The sequence below is a fragment of the Peromyscus maniculatus genome, chromosome 4 (assembly GCF_049852395.1).
Source record: "Peromyscus maniculatus bairdii isolate BWxNUB_F1_BW_parent chromosome 4, HU_Pman_BW_mat_3.1, whole genome shotgun sequence".
NCBI lineage: Eukaryota > Metazoa > Chordata > Mammalia > Rodentia > Cricetidae > Peromyscus > Peromyscus maniculatus.
Window position 1 is genome coordinate 159293099 of NC_134855.1, and position 17038 is coordinate 159310136.

General features: G+C 44.4%; 1 protein-coding gene across 2 annotated transcripts in view; it reads left to right on the top strand.

Moving 5' to 3' along the window:
- The window catches only part of Myt1 (myelin transcription factor 1), a 65547-nt gene extending 49722 nt beyond the window's left edge, over positions 1 to 15825 (top strand). For both annotated transcript variants that reach the window (XM_006994576.4, XM_076571461.1), the window contains 5 exons: positions 5351 to 5572; positions 7293 to 7384; positions 8147 to 8250; positions 10662 to 10805; positions 11168 to 15825. In XM_006994576.4, the coding sequence (XP_006994638.1) occupies positions 5351 to 5572; positions 7293 to 7384; positions 8147 to 8250; positions 10662 to 10805; positions 11168 to 11308 (703 nt within the window). In that variant the 3' untranslated portion in view covers positions 11309 to 15825. The remainder of the gene's footprint in view (positions 1 to 5350; positions 5573 to 7292; positions 7385 to 8146; positions 8251 to 10661; positions 10806 to 11167) is intronic.
- The last annotated feature ends 1213 nt before the right edge of the window (positions 15826 to 17038 follow it).

Consider the following 17038-nt stretch of genomic DNA (forward strand, 5'->3'; position numbering starts at 1 on the left):
GCTTGTGCATGTACCCAGCTGAATCAATTCCAAGGTATGAGCTATCTGATGCTGGGATACTTTTTTTTTTTTTTTTTTTTTTTTTGAGACAGGATTTCTTTGTGTAGCCTTGGCTGTCCTGGAACTAGCTCTGTAGACCAGGCTGATCTCTGACTCACAGAGATCTGCCTGCCTCTACCTCCCAAGTGCTGGGATTAAAAGCGTGAGCCACCACTACCCGGCTAGGGTAATTTTTTTTAAAGTAGTTTTTACAAGCTGGGCCACCTTTAATCTCAGCACTCTGGAAGCAGAAACAGCATGTCTCTATGATTTCAAGACCAGCCTGGACTGATCCACATAGTAAATTTTAGAACAGCAAGGGCTACATGGAGAGATTTACAGATATATAACTTTATCTTGACACTGAAGTCATCATATATAAAGGGCAAAGTCAGGGCTTTTATATTTGTTTTTATTCTTCACTTAACTTTAAAAACACTATATAGTTGGATATTAAAAACAGTTGCAAGTAGTTTATCATCCTCATACTTATCTATTATAATGGTACCATCTTTCCTGATTTAGATAAAAGTCTACCAATTTTATCTGATGCATTTGATTAGTTTCTTTTATTTCCTTCCTCTCAGGAAGGGGCTTTTCTGCAAAGAGAGTTTATCAAGGGAGAGAAGGATTATGGTGGTATTGTGTTCCCTAAAATATTGTGCACCCTAATAAACTTATCTGGATGATCAGAGAACCAGAACAAGCCACAGCTAACCTCACCTGGCCAACTTCTCAGCTGGTCTTATTTCCTCAGACTGGAAGCTTCTGTGTCCTCATATCCGAATGGCTCTCAGCTGAACTGTGCTGCTAGAAGCCTGAAAGCTTAACCAGCTAAATGCTTCTAGTTTCTGGTCTTCACTTCTTATATACCTTTCTGCTTTCTACCACCACTCCCTGGGATTAAAGGCTCACTTCTTTGGATTAAAGGTGTGTGTCACCATGCCTGGCCAGTTTCCAATGTGGCCTTGAACTTACAGAGATCCAGAGGGATTTCTACCTCTGGAGTGCTAGGATTAAAGGTGTGAGTGCCACAATTTTCTAGCCTTTGTATCTAGTGGCTGTTCTGTCTCTGACCCCAGATAAGTTTATTAGGGTGCACAATATTTTGGGGAACACAATACCACCACAAAGGATATTTTCTGGAACTTGAAGATTAGTTATCTCTTTTCTTTTCTTTTCTTTCTTTATTTATTTGTTTTGTTTTGTTTTTTTTCAAAACAGGGTTTCCCTGTGTAGCTTTGCGCCTTTCCTGGAACTCTGTAGACCAGGCTGGCCTCGAACTCACAGAGATCTGCCTGGCTCTGCCTCCCGAGTGCTGGGATTAAAGGCGAGCACCACCACTGCCCGTCTTTAGTTATCTCTTTTCTTATGGTAAACAATAAATTTGCATGTCTTCATCTAGAACACATTTGATATCTCTATGCTTGGTAATTTGACCTTGATGGGAGGTGATATGTATGGTTTGGTTGTCAGGAGTAGATATTAGCTTTTGGAAGGCACACATGTGTATGTTCATACACATGAAAAAAAATCTTATTGAGTAAAAATAGTGTGGTCCTTCTTATCTAAGACAATAATACCTCTTGGCTTTGTCTTGGTTCTTTGTTTCCTTCCTTATGGAGTGTTATTTTCTGACCATCTTTCATGCTAGAGTTTTCTGGTCCTTCCTGCCCACGATCAGGACAAATCTCTCTCACCTGCCAGTCCCACAGCTGCTCAGACCCAATCAAACACACAGAGACTTTTATTACTTATAAACTGTATGGCCATGGCAGGCTTTTTGTTATCTAGTTCTTATATCTTAAATTAACCCATTTCTATAAATCTATACCTTGCCACATGGCTTGTGGCTTACTGTTATCTTACATGTTGCTACTCATGGCGGCGGCTCGCAGTGTCTCTCTGCCTCAGCCTTTCACTTCCCAGAATTCTCTTCTCTCCTTGTTCTACCTACACTATCCTTCCTGCCTGGCTACTGGCCAATCAGCATTTTATTTATCAATCAATCATAGCAACATATATTTACAGCATAGAGGACATCCCACAGCACTTGTCAATATAATCTCTAAAATATTCTTTCAAACTATCTTCTTCCCATTACAGCTTTTGCATCTATCCTTAGGACTTACCTGTTTTCTATGGCACTGGCTCTCCATGAACACAGGCAGAGTTTGTGGAACCATTCCTGTGCTATCAGATAAATCCTTATTTGCATTCCAGTAATTTGTTTCTTACCATCTTGGTCTGATTGTCTTTTACAAATCCTTTTTTCAGAGTCATTTTTTTGTTGTTGTTATTGTTGCACCATTCCATAAATCTCCTGAAGTTACTGAGAACCTGTGGATAACATTTATAACTCCCCTTTCTCTCTGTGTCTTTCCTCTTCTTCCTCAAAATACATAGAAGATATCCATTGGAGAACTAAAACCACCACCTGCTTTAACCACCTAGATTGCCTAGTCTATTAATTTCTTATATTCATTTCATATATATTTCCCACATTTTTCTATATATTTCTTATATTCATTTCATTGCCTATTATAATTTCCCCCAATTAGGAATCAGAGACCACTTTTTAAGCTTGGAGAATTTGTTTTAACTTTTCTTCATTTGGTATCAGGGTGGTACTTCAAGGCTAGTTTCCTATAATCCGTTTTCATTTTTTCTTGGGGAAATTGGGTTTGACCATCAAAATATCATAGTAAGAGGCTTCTTTCATAATTTGCTATAGCCAATTAATGGGTTGCAACTTCAGTGAGAGGAACAGAAAAGAACACATAGCAATGTTCCATTACCTCACCAGGGGTTCCAGAAAGTTCCCACATCTTTTGTGGATCTTTTTTCTTTTCCTTTTCTTTTTTTTTGGCGGGGGGGGGGGGATTTATTTATTATGTATAGAGTGTTCTGTCAGCATGCATGCCTGCACACCAGAAGAGGGCATTAGATTTCATTATAGATGATTGTGAGCCACCATGTGGTTGCTGGGAATTGAACTCAGGATCTCTGGAAGAACAGTCAGTGCTCTTAACCTCTAAGCCATCTCTCCAGCCCCCAAGATTTATTTATTTTATGTATATGGATGCTTTGTCTGCTTATCTATCTGCACATCAGAAGAGGTCATCTGATCCTATGAGACTATAATTATAGATGGTTGTGAACCACCATATGGGTACTGGGAATTGAACTCGGGATATCTGAAAGAGCAGCCAGTGCTCTCAACCACTGAGCCATCTCTCCAACTCTTCTTTTGTGGATCTTAAGTGACACAAGTCCCTGAAGCAAAAATACAGTTGACTACCTCCATTCTCCTGGGGCAAAGTGGGGGGCGATGATATTGTTATATCCAGAATCCCCCAAAGACCATCAAGAGACCAAATCCCATGCAAAAGCAAAGAGTCTTTTTATTGTTATGAGTTAACCCAGGCCTCTCTGTTTGTCTTACGTGGCAGCAGGGCAGGAGAGACCCTGAGCAGCAATGGGGCAGGGTTTTTATAGGGGGAAAGCGAGGCAGTGTGTATGTGGGGTCTTGGGGTCTACAGACTACATAGGAACAGACTCAGGATTGGTTTATTATCATGTTAATAACTTTCAATTGGTTAGGGTTAGTTGGAAGTTACAGTTATTCATTTTTGGACAGGCCTGGACAAGTCCCAGGCTTTGTCCCTGAGCTGCTGTGGAGGCTGGCTGGCCTAGCACGTACTGACTGTGGGGGCTGGCTCAGTGATCCAGGCTGGGTCCTATCTCCCTGTCCCTGCTGGCAGGGGCATCAGTGATTAATTGTATTTTGTCCATGGCTTTCCTAGAAACTGCTTGCTCAGTCTCAGGAAACTAAAATTGAGGCCTGATCTCTGAGAGAAGACTGAGAAGCCTGCTATGGGATCTGCTTGGTTCTTTCAATGTCTTCTGGGGGCTTATGTACAAATCCTTATAAGTGATACAGTCTGTGGGTGCTTGTATCATGAAAAGTCTCAATGTGATGTCAAAGCCAATGATTTTGAAGATTTGACACCTTGGTTAAAAGAAAAGAATCACTCCTGAATACTGCTTACACATGAGATTCCAGTGAACAGCAGCAACTCCTACTTGCAAGGAGATTAGGAGTTTTTCAAGTGGTTAGAAAATTTTACCTGTCTGGAGTGGCTGAAGAGCCTATTTCAGCTGGCCCTTTGAGCTTATGATATTGGGTATTCAGTAGGGGTCTCATCCCAACCCTCGGGTTGGCTGTCTTTGCATCCAGATTTGAGGAGCTAGACATTGAATGTGACTATCTAGAGCCCCTGTGTGTGTGGGGGGGAGGGCTATTGGTGTGTCCTTGTTATGGGCTGTAGGCTGAGATCAACTTGTGCTGACCTTGTGTACTTTCTATGTTGTCTGAGGCCTATGTGGGCTGAAGGAGCAAGAAAGTAAAGAGGCAAGAGAGGAAACTATCTCCAAGGGTTTCCTAGAGATGAGGTGGGGTGCCACTTTGCTGCTGTCACCTTGCTACTCTCTGGCTGGGCATTGTGCCCTATGCTCCAGGAGCAGGATACAGCAGGAGACTATCTGGTAGCAGGAGATTGCTTCTGGCCCTCTGTCTTCCTGAAGATGTCCTGCCCTGACTTCTTTGGATCCACAGAGAACTCTGTAAAGTAGGGCAGCATTATCTTTGGGTCCTGTGAATTTGCCAGGTGCTTAGCATTTAGTGAATATGTAACTAATGATGACTTGATAGAGTTTCATTTGTTGGAGAGGACTGGAAGTTTTTAGATTGAAGATCTTGTTCTTGGGCGTGGGTGGGTTCCTGGAGGCCCTGCTTCCCAGATCTCACTGGTCTAAGCCAATCCTTCATACACCAAGCCTGGGACATTTGTCATCCCCATCTATTTTATTGCCATAGGACTTGGGTCTCTGTCTTCAAATGCCTGGACAAAGGAAGCACTGCTCCTGGCCAGCCTCCAGAAGGGTGATTATGGGAAATCAGAGCCAAGACTTTCCTGTCTGAGCACTGTGTTCTCTAGACACCCATGGCTACCATGCCATGATAAGTCTCAGCTCTGAAGCTGTAGGTTAACAGGACCTATTGATCTGCCTGGCCTAGGGTGTCCTCACCATCCTCCTGATTTGTAGGCCCTGCTATGCAATGGCCAAGGGGAAAGAGGGAGAGGGACAGCAGCTTCATCTGAAAGGCCAACTATGGGATTTGGCTGGCTTTTTGCTTCACTCAAAAGTACAAAGTACATGATGCTGGGTCTCTAGAGCCTGGCTTTGCAGGGCTTCCAGGTCCTCCTACCCAGGGCCCCTGTGATCACCTCAGTCTTTCTGTGTCTAGGTGCCCAGTTCCAGGCTGTGTGGGACTCGGCCATATCAGCGGCAAATATGCCTCTCACAGGAGTGCTTCTGGCTGCCCGCTGGCTGCTCGGAGGCAGAAAGAGGGAGCTCTCAATGGTTCAACTTTCTCCTGGAAGTCACTGAAGAATGAAGGCCCTACTTGCCCAACCCCAGGCTGTGATGGCTCTGGCCATGCCAATGGCAGTTTCCTCACCCACCGGAGGTACCTGACCCCACATGTCAGCAATCAGGGACCTTTTGGCTGGGACATAACCCCTGGGGGTGGGAGCAAGCCAGTACTCAGTGGGACCAGCAGTTCTGCAAGGGAAAGCAAGACCCAAGTAGGTAGCTGAATGAGAGAAGTCATGGAGGCTGTTGGTACCAGATGGTGTATGTTTTGCTTTCAGAATGTGTTTGTTCTCATAAGTCCCTCTGTGCCCTAGTGTTTATTGTCCCTATGAGCAGTGCTATGCTAAATATGGATACCATGAATGGACTCCTGTCTCTGCCCATATTTGACTTCTTGTCTCCTATACTTTGTGTCCTACCTCTTATATTGGGGGGCTTTTTTTTTAATTTTGGGCAAAGGCGCTTGCTTGCTTTGCAAGGGACCTGGTTAACTAGACCTCTTCTTGCCTAGGCAGTGCTCATTTTATCACCTGCCCACAATACCTACCACAGGACTGAGTTGGCCTTGCTTCACTAGACCCCCTTCCACTCTGTTCTAAGAAGCCACTAATCTTATCCAGTAACCTTTGTCTGGAATGAAAGCCAATGCATACTCCCTTCTTTCTTCCTCTCCCTTTCTTCTTTTCTTCTTTCTTCTCTCCCTTATTTCTTCTTCCACCTACAAAGTTGGTTAATGTATCCATTCAACAAAAACATTTACAGAGAGTCTACCTAACACCAAGGAGTAGAGACAGAGAAGAGAACAAAAGAACAACAATCCTTTGCCTTTTTGAGTGTGTTTTGGGTATGGTGGGTGGGGACAGATGATATAAACAAATAAGAGTTACTGAATTTGGTGAATGGTGATCAGGGATCAGGGGGAAACAGCAGAGTAGTGGGCAAAAAAAGTACTCTGGAGAAAAAGCCAGACGCTTACTCTCCCTTAGGTGTGTGTAGGAAAAGCCCTCATACAGCTGGAACTGGGTAGGGCCTGGCATACCTACTTGGTGAGGTGACAAAGGAAAGGAGGCAGGACTTTGTGAGCAAGAGTCTAGCCAATTGCCTCTGAGAGTAAGTGTCCTAGTTGGGAGCACAGAAAAAATGGGGTCTCATTTGGGCAGGTGGGATGGCCACAGGATCATAGACCATAAGGGAAATGCCAAGGCCAGAGAAGAGGATGCAGGAGCCTGGGCCATGTGGTCAGGGTAGTCAAACTCTGTGCTTCCAAAGTATATTTCACTTAGAACCTTGATTTATGATGTGGGTGAAATCATTGCAAAAACATGAAGTAGTGTGTGATAATCCACATACTTTTGTATGTTTTTCTGCTTGAATAGCTATATTCAAGGAATCACCTGTGAATGCTGGTACATCCATATCCTGAAGGGGGGGGGGTTGGCTCTGAGAACACCTCTCAGAGTTCAGTGCTACAGAGTGCCAGCAGGTGGGAGCATGCAGGCCTCAAGCCCTGCCCAGAGAGAGGAATAACACCTGGAGGCAGCAATGCCCTGGTTTCTTTAGTACCTGTGGACAGCCATGACTGTGCCAAACAGGAAGAGCTCTGAGGGGACACCTTCCTGGGCCCCTTTCCTAGAGTGCAGCCTTGCTCACCAGGCAGGGCAGGCAGCTGAGGTGAAGTAGTGCCACCATAGGAAGGCATGCAGGGTCATCTGGGTGAGGTGGAAAATGCTTGGTGTGGTCCTGATGTGGGATCATGGACCTACCAATGCACTATGTCCCTGAACTGGTCAGTAATGTGTAACTTCTGCTTTTAGTTTATCTGGATGTCCCAGAGCAACCTTTGCTGGAAAGAAAGGAAAACTCTCAGGTGATGAGATTCTCAGCCCAAAGTTCAAGACAAGTGATGGTGAGGATACCCTTCTGGGATGTCCCTTCTTATCATTATCTCTGTACTGTGGGAAGGGTATGGGGAAGCTGAACTCCCTTGAGAATAATCCATGGTAGAGATAGTTCTTGCCCTGAGCCAACTGGCCTATTAACCTTATCTCTGAAGTTCTCGATGCCTGGGTCCAGGACCTCTGGCTTCACTTGATGGTCATGTTCTCTCTGACCTTGGATTTGGTGACCATATGGATCATAGTATGATGGGAGGGCACCAAAAGCCATGTCCATGAGTTTGTGGACATTGTGGCCCTTCTCACTTAGGCAAGGAGATTCTCTTTGAATGCATCTCCCTTTGGTCATAGCAGTTAATGTCTCTGAAGTGACCCGGGTATCCTGCAAAGGTCAAGGCATGAGGAAAAAAATACTGTTCTCAGTTTCCAAGATTTCCCAATATCCATGCCCAAGAGAGGAGCTCAGGGCTTGGCAAGAGGCTAACTTCTACACAAAGACCTCCCTTTCTGTCTCCAAAGCAGTTGGACAGAACCACAACTGGTTTTCTTTCTTTCTTTCTTTCTTTCTTTCTTTCTTTCTTTCTTTCTTTCTTTCTTTCTTTCTTTCTTTCTTTCTTTCTTTCTTTCTCTCTCTCTCTCTCTCTCTCTCTCTTTCTTTCTCCTTCCTTCCTTCCTTCCTTCCTTCCTTCCTTCCTTCCTTCCTTCCTTCCTTCCTTCCTTTCTTTCTTTCTTTCTTTCTTTCTTTCTTTCTTTCTTTCTTTCTTTTCTGGCAGTGCTAGAGAATGATGAGGAGATCAAGCAGCTGAATCAGGAGATACGAGACCTAAATGAGTCCAATTCAGAGATGGAGGCTGCCATGGTACAGCTGCAGTCCCAGGTAGGTGGAACTACTCTACTTGACTCTTCGCTGTTATCCAGAACCAACCTGTAGATTGCTGCTTCCATCAGTATCACTGGTGCTGAACTGATGGAAGCACAGCACACAAAACACAGTGCACTGGTTAGCTGCCCACTCACTGCATTGCCTGGGAGTCTTCTCGGTAGCTAGTTAGTCAACCTCTTGGATCACTCCTTTGGCAAGAGCAATCTGTTAGTGTTCTGGCTTTGCTAGTACTGGCTGTTCAATTCATGTTTCCAGTCTCATTAGCACTGGCAGCTCACCTGCTCTGTTCCTGCCTGGACCAGCACAGCCACACACCAGTGCAAGGCTTGCCCATCCCCACCTAAAGAGCTCCTTGCTTTCCTCAATAGAATGTGGGTTAGATTAGAACTTTTCTACTCCCTTGTTCAGGACTTGCTTTTGGAGGAAAGCCTTTAGTGTTGAGTGCTAGTGAGCATGGTTGTTGCTTGGCAACAGGGCTACTGCCCTACCTTCTGGCTGCTCAGTGGGTCTAGAACAGAGTTGGTGCTTTGTGAGTGTCCCCTAATGTGTGGAGAGACAAAAGGACAGGAAATGTACACAGAACCCATCAAGGGCAGAGAGGACAAATAGGAAAACAGCAGACCCTTTTCTGGAGGCAGCAGTCATGGCATTTCCATTCCTCATGTCCTGATCTAGTTTCCCCATGGGCTAATGCCATTTCAAGATCCTGTGTATGTGTAGCACCAATCATGGAGTCAGGAAGAGTTTGTACTATGTGTCCTGTACATGTTGATGTCTTGTCCCCCAGGATCATTGGAAGTAACAAGAGAAGGGAAAGAGTCTTTTATCTGTAACCATCACCGTTTTCTACCTATGTCTTTGGATGAGATACAGTGTAGTATAGGTCATCTCTCAGTCCCCAGAGCCTTCATTCTTCTGATAGCACATCTTATTTCTCTATTTGCCCAAACTCATATTTTTTAGCTTTGTTTTTGTTAAAGATTTCATTTTTTTAATTACATACATTTGTATATGTCTGTATATGGGGTTGTGCACATTTGTGATTTGCCCAGAAGAAAGCTTTGACTCCCCAGGAGCTGAAGTTACAAGAGATTATGAACTACCTGATGTGGGTGCTGGGAAATGAACCTGATCCTCTCCAAAAGCAGTACACATTCTTAACTTCTGAATCATCTCTCCAGCTCTTTAGATTTGCTTATTTTTATTTATTTATTTGTTTGTTTATTTACATGTGTGTGTGTGTGTGTGTATGTGTGTGTGTGTGTGTATGTGTGTGTGTGTAAGTGCCTATGGAGGCCAGAGATGTCAGATATTCCTGGAGCTAGTTACAGGTAGTATTGAGTCACCTGATAGAGGTTCTGGGATCCAAACTTGGGTCCTCTGAAAGAGCAATAGCGCTCTTAGTCATCTCTCTAGCCTCAAAACTAATTTTTAAAGAGCCTGGTGTGGTGATACTCAGCTACTCAGGAGGCTGAGGCAGGAGGACTGTGTGAGCTCATAGTTTAAGAGCATCCTGGACCAAACAGAGAGATGACACCATCTTTAAACCATAAAACAAAGCCTATCTTTAAAAGACTGATTACTTCTTTTTACTAGCATTCCTTTGGAAGTCTTAGCCATCTAGTTGTGGAAGGGATGAAGGAAAAGGAATGCAGGTCTTTAGAACTACTTTAGTCACCACTGGTAGAGCAGAGCACTCAGCCTCATCTGCAGTTTCCAAAGGGAGCTCACTGTCCTTGTCTCATGTCACACATTGTCTTCCCATAAGTTCAGTCTTTTACTCCTTGAAGATATACAGTTAAGCCAGGGGCTGTCTTTTAACACTAGGAACCCCAGAAACAGCATAATCCTATGTAAGTGCATTGCCAGGGTGTGGAAGATGAAGAAATTTGTCTGTATTTAGCCTGGAGAAGATGTGCCTGGAACCTAGGCAGTCAGCTCACTGGTCTTTTGTGGGAGAAAAGACTCAAAGGTAGGGGCAACCTAATACCCACAAGTTGAATGCAATTATTCTTATCCTACAGAAAGAAACAGGAAGCCTGACAAAGTAAGAGCACAGCTGAAATGGGCAGAGATTGAGCTCAGGGTGTCTTGGAGTCTGTGTTTTTACCTCACCACCAGGAGGGGCAAAGGCAGAGAAAGCCACATGTAGACTTTGGTACCTGGCATACCAGCTCCTACATCCTTTGGACAGAGGCTACTTCCAAAGGACTTTTGCTCTCTCCATTCAGGGACCAGGGCTCTACCATCTCTTTCCCTGGATGGGATATCCTACAGGGAGCAGGACTAAGCCTCTTTCCCACTAATGAGCTTTGTTTTTCCCTAGAATACTGTGAGGCATAGCCAGTGCTTTCACAGTAAGCCAGGGCCAAGGGAAGGTAGCATTTTCTATGTCTTTGCAACAGATCTCTTCCATGGAGAAGAACCTGAAGAACATTGAGGAGGAGAACAAGCTCATTGAGGAGCAGAATGAGGCACTGTTTCTGGAACTGTCCGGGCTGAGCCAGGCCCTCATCCAAAGTCTTGCCAATATCCGCCTTCCACACATGGTAAGCAACAAATCACCTGTGGGTATTACAGATGAGCTAATAACCACTCTAGGGACAGTTCAAGGGTAGGAAGAATGAGTGTACCTCACTACTCTGTTTATGAGTCCTGAGGGAAGGATCCTGTGGGAAGGGTCCCATCCCTTTAGTAGTGTTCTCAGTGCTCTGGTAGAGTAGCTGTAGGCTATGGATCTAGTTCTGAGTAGCTCATGAATTGGGGTATAAAGGGATTCCAATGATGGTGAGTCTTGTTGATTTTTAGTTTTGGCAGGGGTGGATTAGACCTGGGGTTGAGGCTTTCCAACTAGTTTCTACTATGTGGGATCCACTATAGTAGGGCCTGCTAACCTGGTTCTATTCTCTAGGAGCCAATATGTGAACAGAATTTTGATGCCTATGTGAACACCCTCACTGACATGTACTCCAATCAGGACTGCTACCAGAACCCGGAGAACAAAGGCCTTCTGGAAACGATCAAGCAAGCTGTGAGGGGCATTCAGGTTTAGGCTGCACTTTGCAAAAGAGTCCCTGCTCTGCTCCTCACAGTGGGGACTTCTGACTTACAGCTACTTCTAATTGGCAGTCTGGATAGAGCCTTGGGCAGCTTACCCAAAGGGGAGCCTGGAAATCAGTGTCTCCTATGATGTCCCCATTAGGCCCAGGCATGAAGACCTATGTGAGTGCCTGGGGATACTGAAGTATTACAAAGTGATTTATTTTTGTTTTTTGAAAGAAATCTGAAGAGCAGCTCAAAGTCTCCAGTGGAAGCTCATGGACAAGGTTCTCAGGGAAGTTTTGGAGTTTGCAGCCACAGTATTCCATTGTCTGTTGAGGCTGGGAGGGCAGCCATGGACTTGGTGGGTGTTAGTCTCAGCAGGAGGGCATACCTAGGCTTTTGGCTATGCTCACTGATGCCCACGTGGCAAGCATGTTTTGTGTTTTCATTTAATTCAGCTTTGTGTTAAAGGTGCACAATGCTCTGCTTCAGAAGTGAATCTAGGAACAGGCCTTCCAGATGGCAGTCTACACAGTTGATGAGCATCATAGAAAGTCAGCTGAAGGTATTTTTCACTTGGAGGCCCTGAAAATCAGCCACTTGCCTGGGCAGCAGATACCTGTAGGTCATGCAGACCTGCTTCCTCCTGGCTCCAGCCTTTAAACCCCTGGCCTGGGCTCTAAGTCCAGGAATGCTGGGCCAGGCCTCTGGTGTCTGTACTTCCACCCAGGTGCTAGACCCATCATTATTATCTTTTCCTGTGTAGGCTTGCTCTCTGTATCCAAGGTGACTCAGGTGGGGACAGTGAGATCAGAGGTAATTGTTAATGAGAGACCACCAATATTTCACTTCTTTTTGGATCCATTCAAGATGTGAAAAGGGTAAATTTTAATTTAATGTGTTAAAAACACAATGTTCTTACTGTGTAAATAGAGTCCAAGTCAATTGTGACTGCAATTCCAAATTAGTATTTAAAAGTAGAGAAATTGCACTTCCTGGAAGACACTGAAAGTAGCTAGTTTATTCTGTAAATTATTTAATTTTGTCATGATATAAGTATTTATATTCATACCCTCTTATGTTAATGTCTTGTATTTATTATTTTTATTTATTAATTTTATACTATTTCAACTAGACTACACACTAGGGCACCATAAGAGTTACATAAGTTAAATCAAAACAAAAACATTTATTTGACTATAAGATAGCCCACAAAGAATCTTGATATAACTCCTAGTTATAATTTTGATGCAACTGAGTTATTTTTTATATATTTTGTTATTTATTCTTTTAATAATGGAATTTTTTAAAAAAGTATTTTGTAACTGAGGAATTTTGATAATTTGGGTTTTCTCCCCATTGGTCCAGCAGAGAGAAAGGTGTTCTGGTTTTCTTTTTCCCTTTGGTTCCTTTTGTCAGGCCAATAACAGCAAATGGAATTCTGTATTTATTATTATTTACGTGTAGTGCAGATGTGTGTGCTCTGGTGTTTCTTGTGTTGCATTTGTGGAGGTTCTTATGGATGATTCATGTTGCTGTGAGGGAGTACTGGCCATGATCAGTTCTAGGCAGTTGCCTAGACTCACTGGCCAAGCTGCCCAGGACCTTGATACCCCAATACTGTGACCCTCCTTCCTCAGGAAACACGTTGGACCCACAGTACTTCGTGGTGTGTTTGGAGGGTGATTTCTAATAAAAGTCTAACTGTGCATAGGTGCTATGGTCTGTGAGGAGACTGCTACTCTGCTCCTTGTGCTTCAGGGAGGACTGTGTGGGTAGTCATGGTAAGAAGGCTCTTCCATTTAAGTCTTTCTCTGGTACCAATGCGGATCAGCCAACACTTCTGCTGGACCTGCCTTTCCCCCAAGTGTGGTTCTTCAAGGTCTAACTCACTGCACCCTACCTTTTCCCATGAGTCAGGCATGTCCAAGTCATGTTTTTTTTCCAGGAGTTTTCTCTTAGAGTCAGGAAGAAACAGTCATTCTGTTTGAGTTGCTAGATTAGATGTATGTAGTGTACCTGTGCTTCCATACCATCTTTCTAGCCATGAGTGGATAAGAGCTTAGACATTCCGGAGGGAGGCAGAGGTAAGAACTGGGTTAGAAGTAGAGGAAGAGTGAGATCTCTGATGACCCCAGAGCTATTAGATCTAGCTATGCCTGAACAGTCTACTCTTGGACTTCCTGTATATGAGGCAGTGGGTTCCTTTTATTTGTTTTAGCTCATGTGCTTTGGCTTTTTTGCCCTTCAGAGGCACCTTTCCACTGTCACACTTTTGTGACATGTACATTTATAGTTTTCCCAAGTTCAGATTTGCATTTAAGGCAAGTCAGATTCAACCTGACCTCTCTAGGAATGTTGCCCAGAGTTCTTCTGATATAGAGACAGAACCCATCTTCCCTGAAAATTTCTTAGAAACTCTGGGCTTTATTTCCAGCTTCTGCTCCAGTCAGATAAGGCCCTGGGTGCTGGGGCCACACACCAGTGAACCATGCAGAATCTGCATAACTGTGAGGAAGAACTACTGGGAATTTCCTTGGCCAAGGGTACACCATGGATAGTCGTGGTCTGGGGTTGCAACCTTTCACATGGACATAGGTGCTATGGCATGGGCCAGGGTGTGGGCAAGCAGAGCATCTTTGCTGCAAACTGAGCTCATCTTAGGTTATAAAAATTGTGATGGTCCTTGATGGAGTAAAAGAGGAGAGGGTGTTCCCAGGACCCCAGTATGGCTGCCTACAGAGGTAAGTAGCTGAGACTGCGGAAGAATGAGATGCCATGGGAGGAAAGACCCACATCTGCCCTCATGTGAGAATCACAGCCCTTGTGTTTGGGTCATTAGCCCTGTTCTATCACTGCCCATAGTTTTCTTCCTTTTGATTTTGAAGGTTTGTTTAGCCTGTCATATACTGTTGAAATAGCACATGTCATGGGAACTGCCCACCCCAGTCTCCAACCCAGAGCTTCTTCATAATCATATACAGCATGAACAAATGGCCTAGGAAACACAAAGGGTTTACTTAAAGAATCTCCAAATAATTCCAAAGAGCTGCAATGCCAAAAATCACCAAAGTGTGTGAAAGCAGTTTGTGAAGGGCAGGAGCTCATACTTAGTGAGTTTTGTTAAAATCAGATGACACATCTGTCTTCTCCTGGTCTTTGTGGAGCTTTCAAGTACTACACATAACTAAGAACACAATGTAGGGGGAGGAAGACTCTAGAGGTCACTGTCACAGCTGTAGTGGTTATGTATGTATGGTCACAGAGGACTTTAGAAGTAGGAGACTTGTGGGCAACTGAGCAAAGAACAGTACCTAGTCTCAGGCTCTAAATGGAGTCCTGGTCTGTCTGATGCACAACTACCTTTAGCCCCATCCCAGGGCTGGCCAGGAACTGAGCAGTTGATGGCCATGACTATATGATCAAATCTTGCTTTGGCTTCCCTAAGATGTGTGGTTGTTAAGATTTCTAATGGAGGCCATGTTTGGGATCTGGCTGGTGGTTTGTCATACAGGGAGTTCTTACAGGAAACTCTAGGGAGTTTCCCTTTCTTTTTAAAGAGGTTCAATGTTTGGAGAATTGTTTGGTCCTATAGATCTTTTGGAGTTTTCCACACCCTGTTCTTCTAGTTCCAGGATTCTGGGAGGAACTAGGATCCTCATGTTGGGGCTCCCAATCCTTAGTGTCTTTCAGATTAAAGTGTTCAGCTTTTGGGCACTACAATACCCTGAGCTCTTGATTGTTAAGTTCACTGAACTCAGCAGGCCTGGACCTAGACATGGCTCTATAGGGCAAGCAGTTCTTCCAGCCTCAGGAAGGTGGGGCCATGGCTATTTCCAGGGTGTTAGAAAGATACACAACCCCACAGTTGGCAGTGGCATGAAAGACTCAACACTAGGAAGATGCTGTCTCTTGCTTAGAGGGACTGACCAGTCCACTAGTTTGTTGGGTGCTGGAAGGGGAGTTGCCTTAAAGTCACAGCAGATGTCCTCTAGAATTCATTTTGGTGAATTCCTCCCATAGTGAAACCTTTCCTCTCAGCTTGTAAATATCCTCTTACTCTTTCAAGAAAATAAACTTCTAGTTTCTCTACAGGGGAGGGATCATTCTCCAGTTGTGGTTGGGACCTGGGGGTCTGCAGCTTCTGAAAACACTTGCCAAGATCATCTTTGTTTGAACACTTGCACATCTCCAGCAGAACCTAGTGCTGCCAGTTCTTGGGGTGGGGGTGATTTAAAGGCTAGATTTTGTTGGTTCTGAGCTTCCTATACTCTGTCTAGGATTCAGCATTTTGTGGCATTTGTCTCCCATTGAAAAGTTTTCTGGCCTCTGAAAACATTATTGCCTCCTCTCCCACATCCCCATCCCTGAAAATTTATGCCTTAAAAGCTGTTATTTAAGCTGGGTGGTAGTGGCACATGCCTTAATCCCAGAATTTGGGAGGCAGAGGCAGGTAAATTTCAGTGAGTTCCAGGCCAGTTTGGTCTACAGAATGAGTTCCAGGGCTACACAGAGAAACCTTGTTTCGAAAAACCAAAACCAAAACAATCAAACAAAGCTGTTATTTAGATGAGTTTTGAAAGGGAATGAAAAAAAGTACATTTGAACATCTGCACTCTCTCTCTCCAACTGGATGCTGTGCTCAAGGTCACCAGGAAGACTGCTCCCTATACAGAGGGGGATCGTTTCAGTATGGGATTGGCACCTCCATGACTGACTAGAGCCTCACTCAGGCTTAGGAGGACTTGCCCATTAACTACTGGCCCACTGGGGGCTGATATAGCACAGGTGTGAAAGGGTTCCTACTTAGCTGATTGTGGGCATTATAATGAAGATGGAATCTACTACTCAGGGGTTGCAATCTCTATGCTGTTCCCTTTGCCTTAAAGGAGGTAGAGTGTGGATTTTGTCAATAAGAGCTTCAGAATAAGTTAAAGATAGACCCCACAGCACCATGATTGTGGATGTCTCAGCCAGTCCAAGGATGCTGACTTGACAGAGCAGTGCTCCAGGTTCTTCCTGAATTCTCCTGTAGTCCCTGCCTCAACTGCTTTCTCTCAGTGTCTGTAATATGCAGACAAGCCAGAGTGCTGACTTATCTGAAGCCTGACTGCTCTTTCTTCCCCTCTTACACCATAGTTGCCCTTTAGTGCTGCTCCTTGGGGTTTTTTCCCAGCCCACATTTGGCTGATGTCTGCAGTTCAGTGGAGAACTCCACATATCTCCCAAGGCTATTTATCTCAGTTCTGACACCTTCTGGGGTTCTACTTGGACATTTTACACCCCCAGCGACTAGGGAAGCCCACTAGCTGCTCCAAGTCTGAACCTCCCTGGACTCAATAAGTCACCAGTCTGTCAGCTCCTAATCCCCACTCATTAAAGATCTCACGGCCACACCAGAGTTGCCAAAATGGACCACCACTGTGTCTCCTTGAAACACCTACCTGTTAGTATTGCTGTCTGGATAGCCAACCATCGAATGGCCCCAAAGAGGGCAAGTGTACAGAGGGGAGGAAGAATGAATTGTCCTTCATAAGGTAACACATGAATATGTACTAGGGCATGAGCTGTGCTCTGCACAGGTTGTGTACAGAGTCTCTTGAACTCCAGGATAACCCTCTCCCTATAATAGTTATGACAGTTGGTCAAGGCCTCTGTTTGTGTTGATTTGGGCTTCAGAAGAGTAGTTATTTGCAGCCCCCAAAACCATTGCAGGTCCCAGAGGATATACCCAGAACTC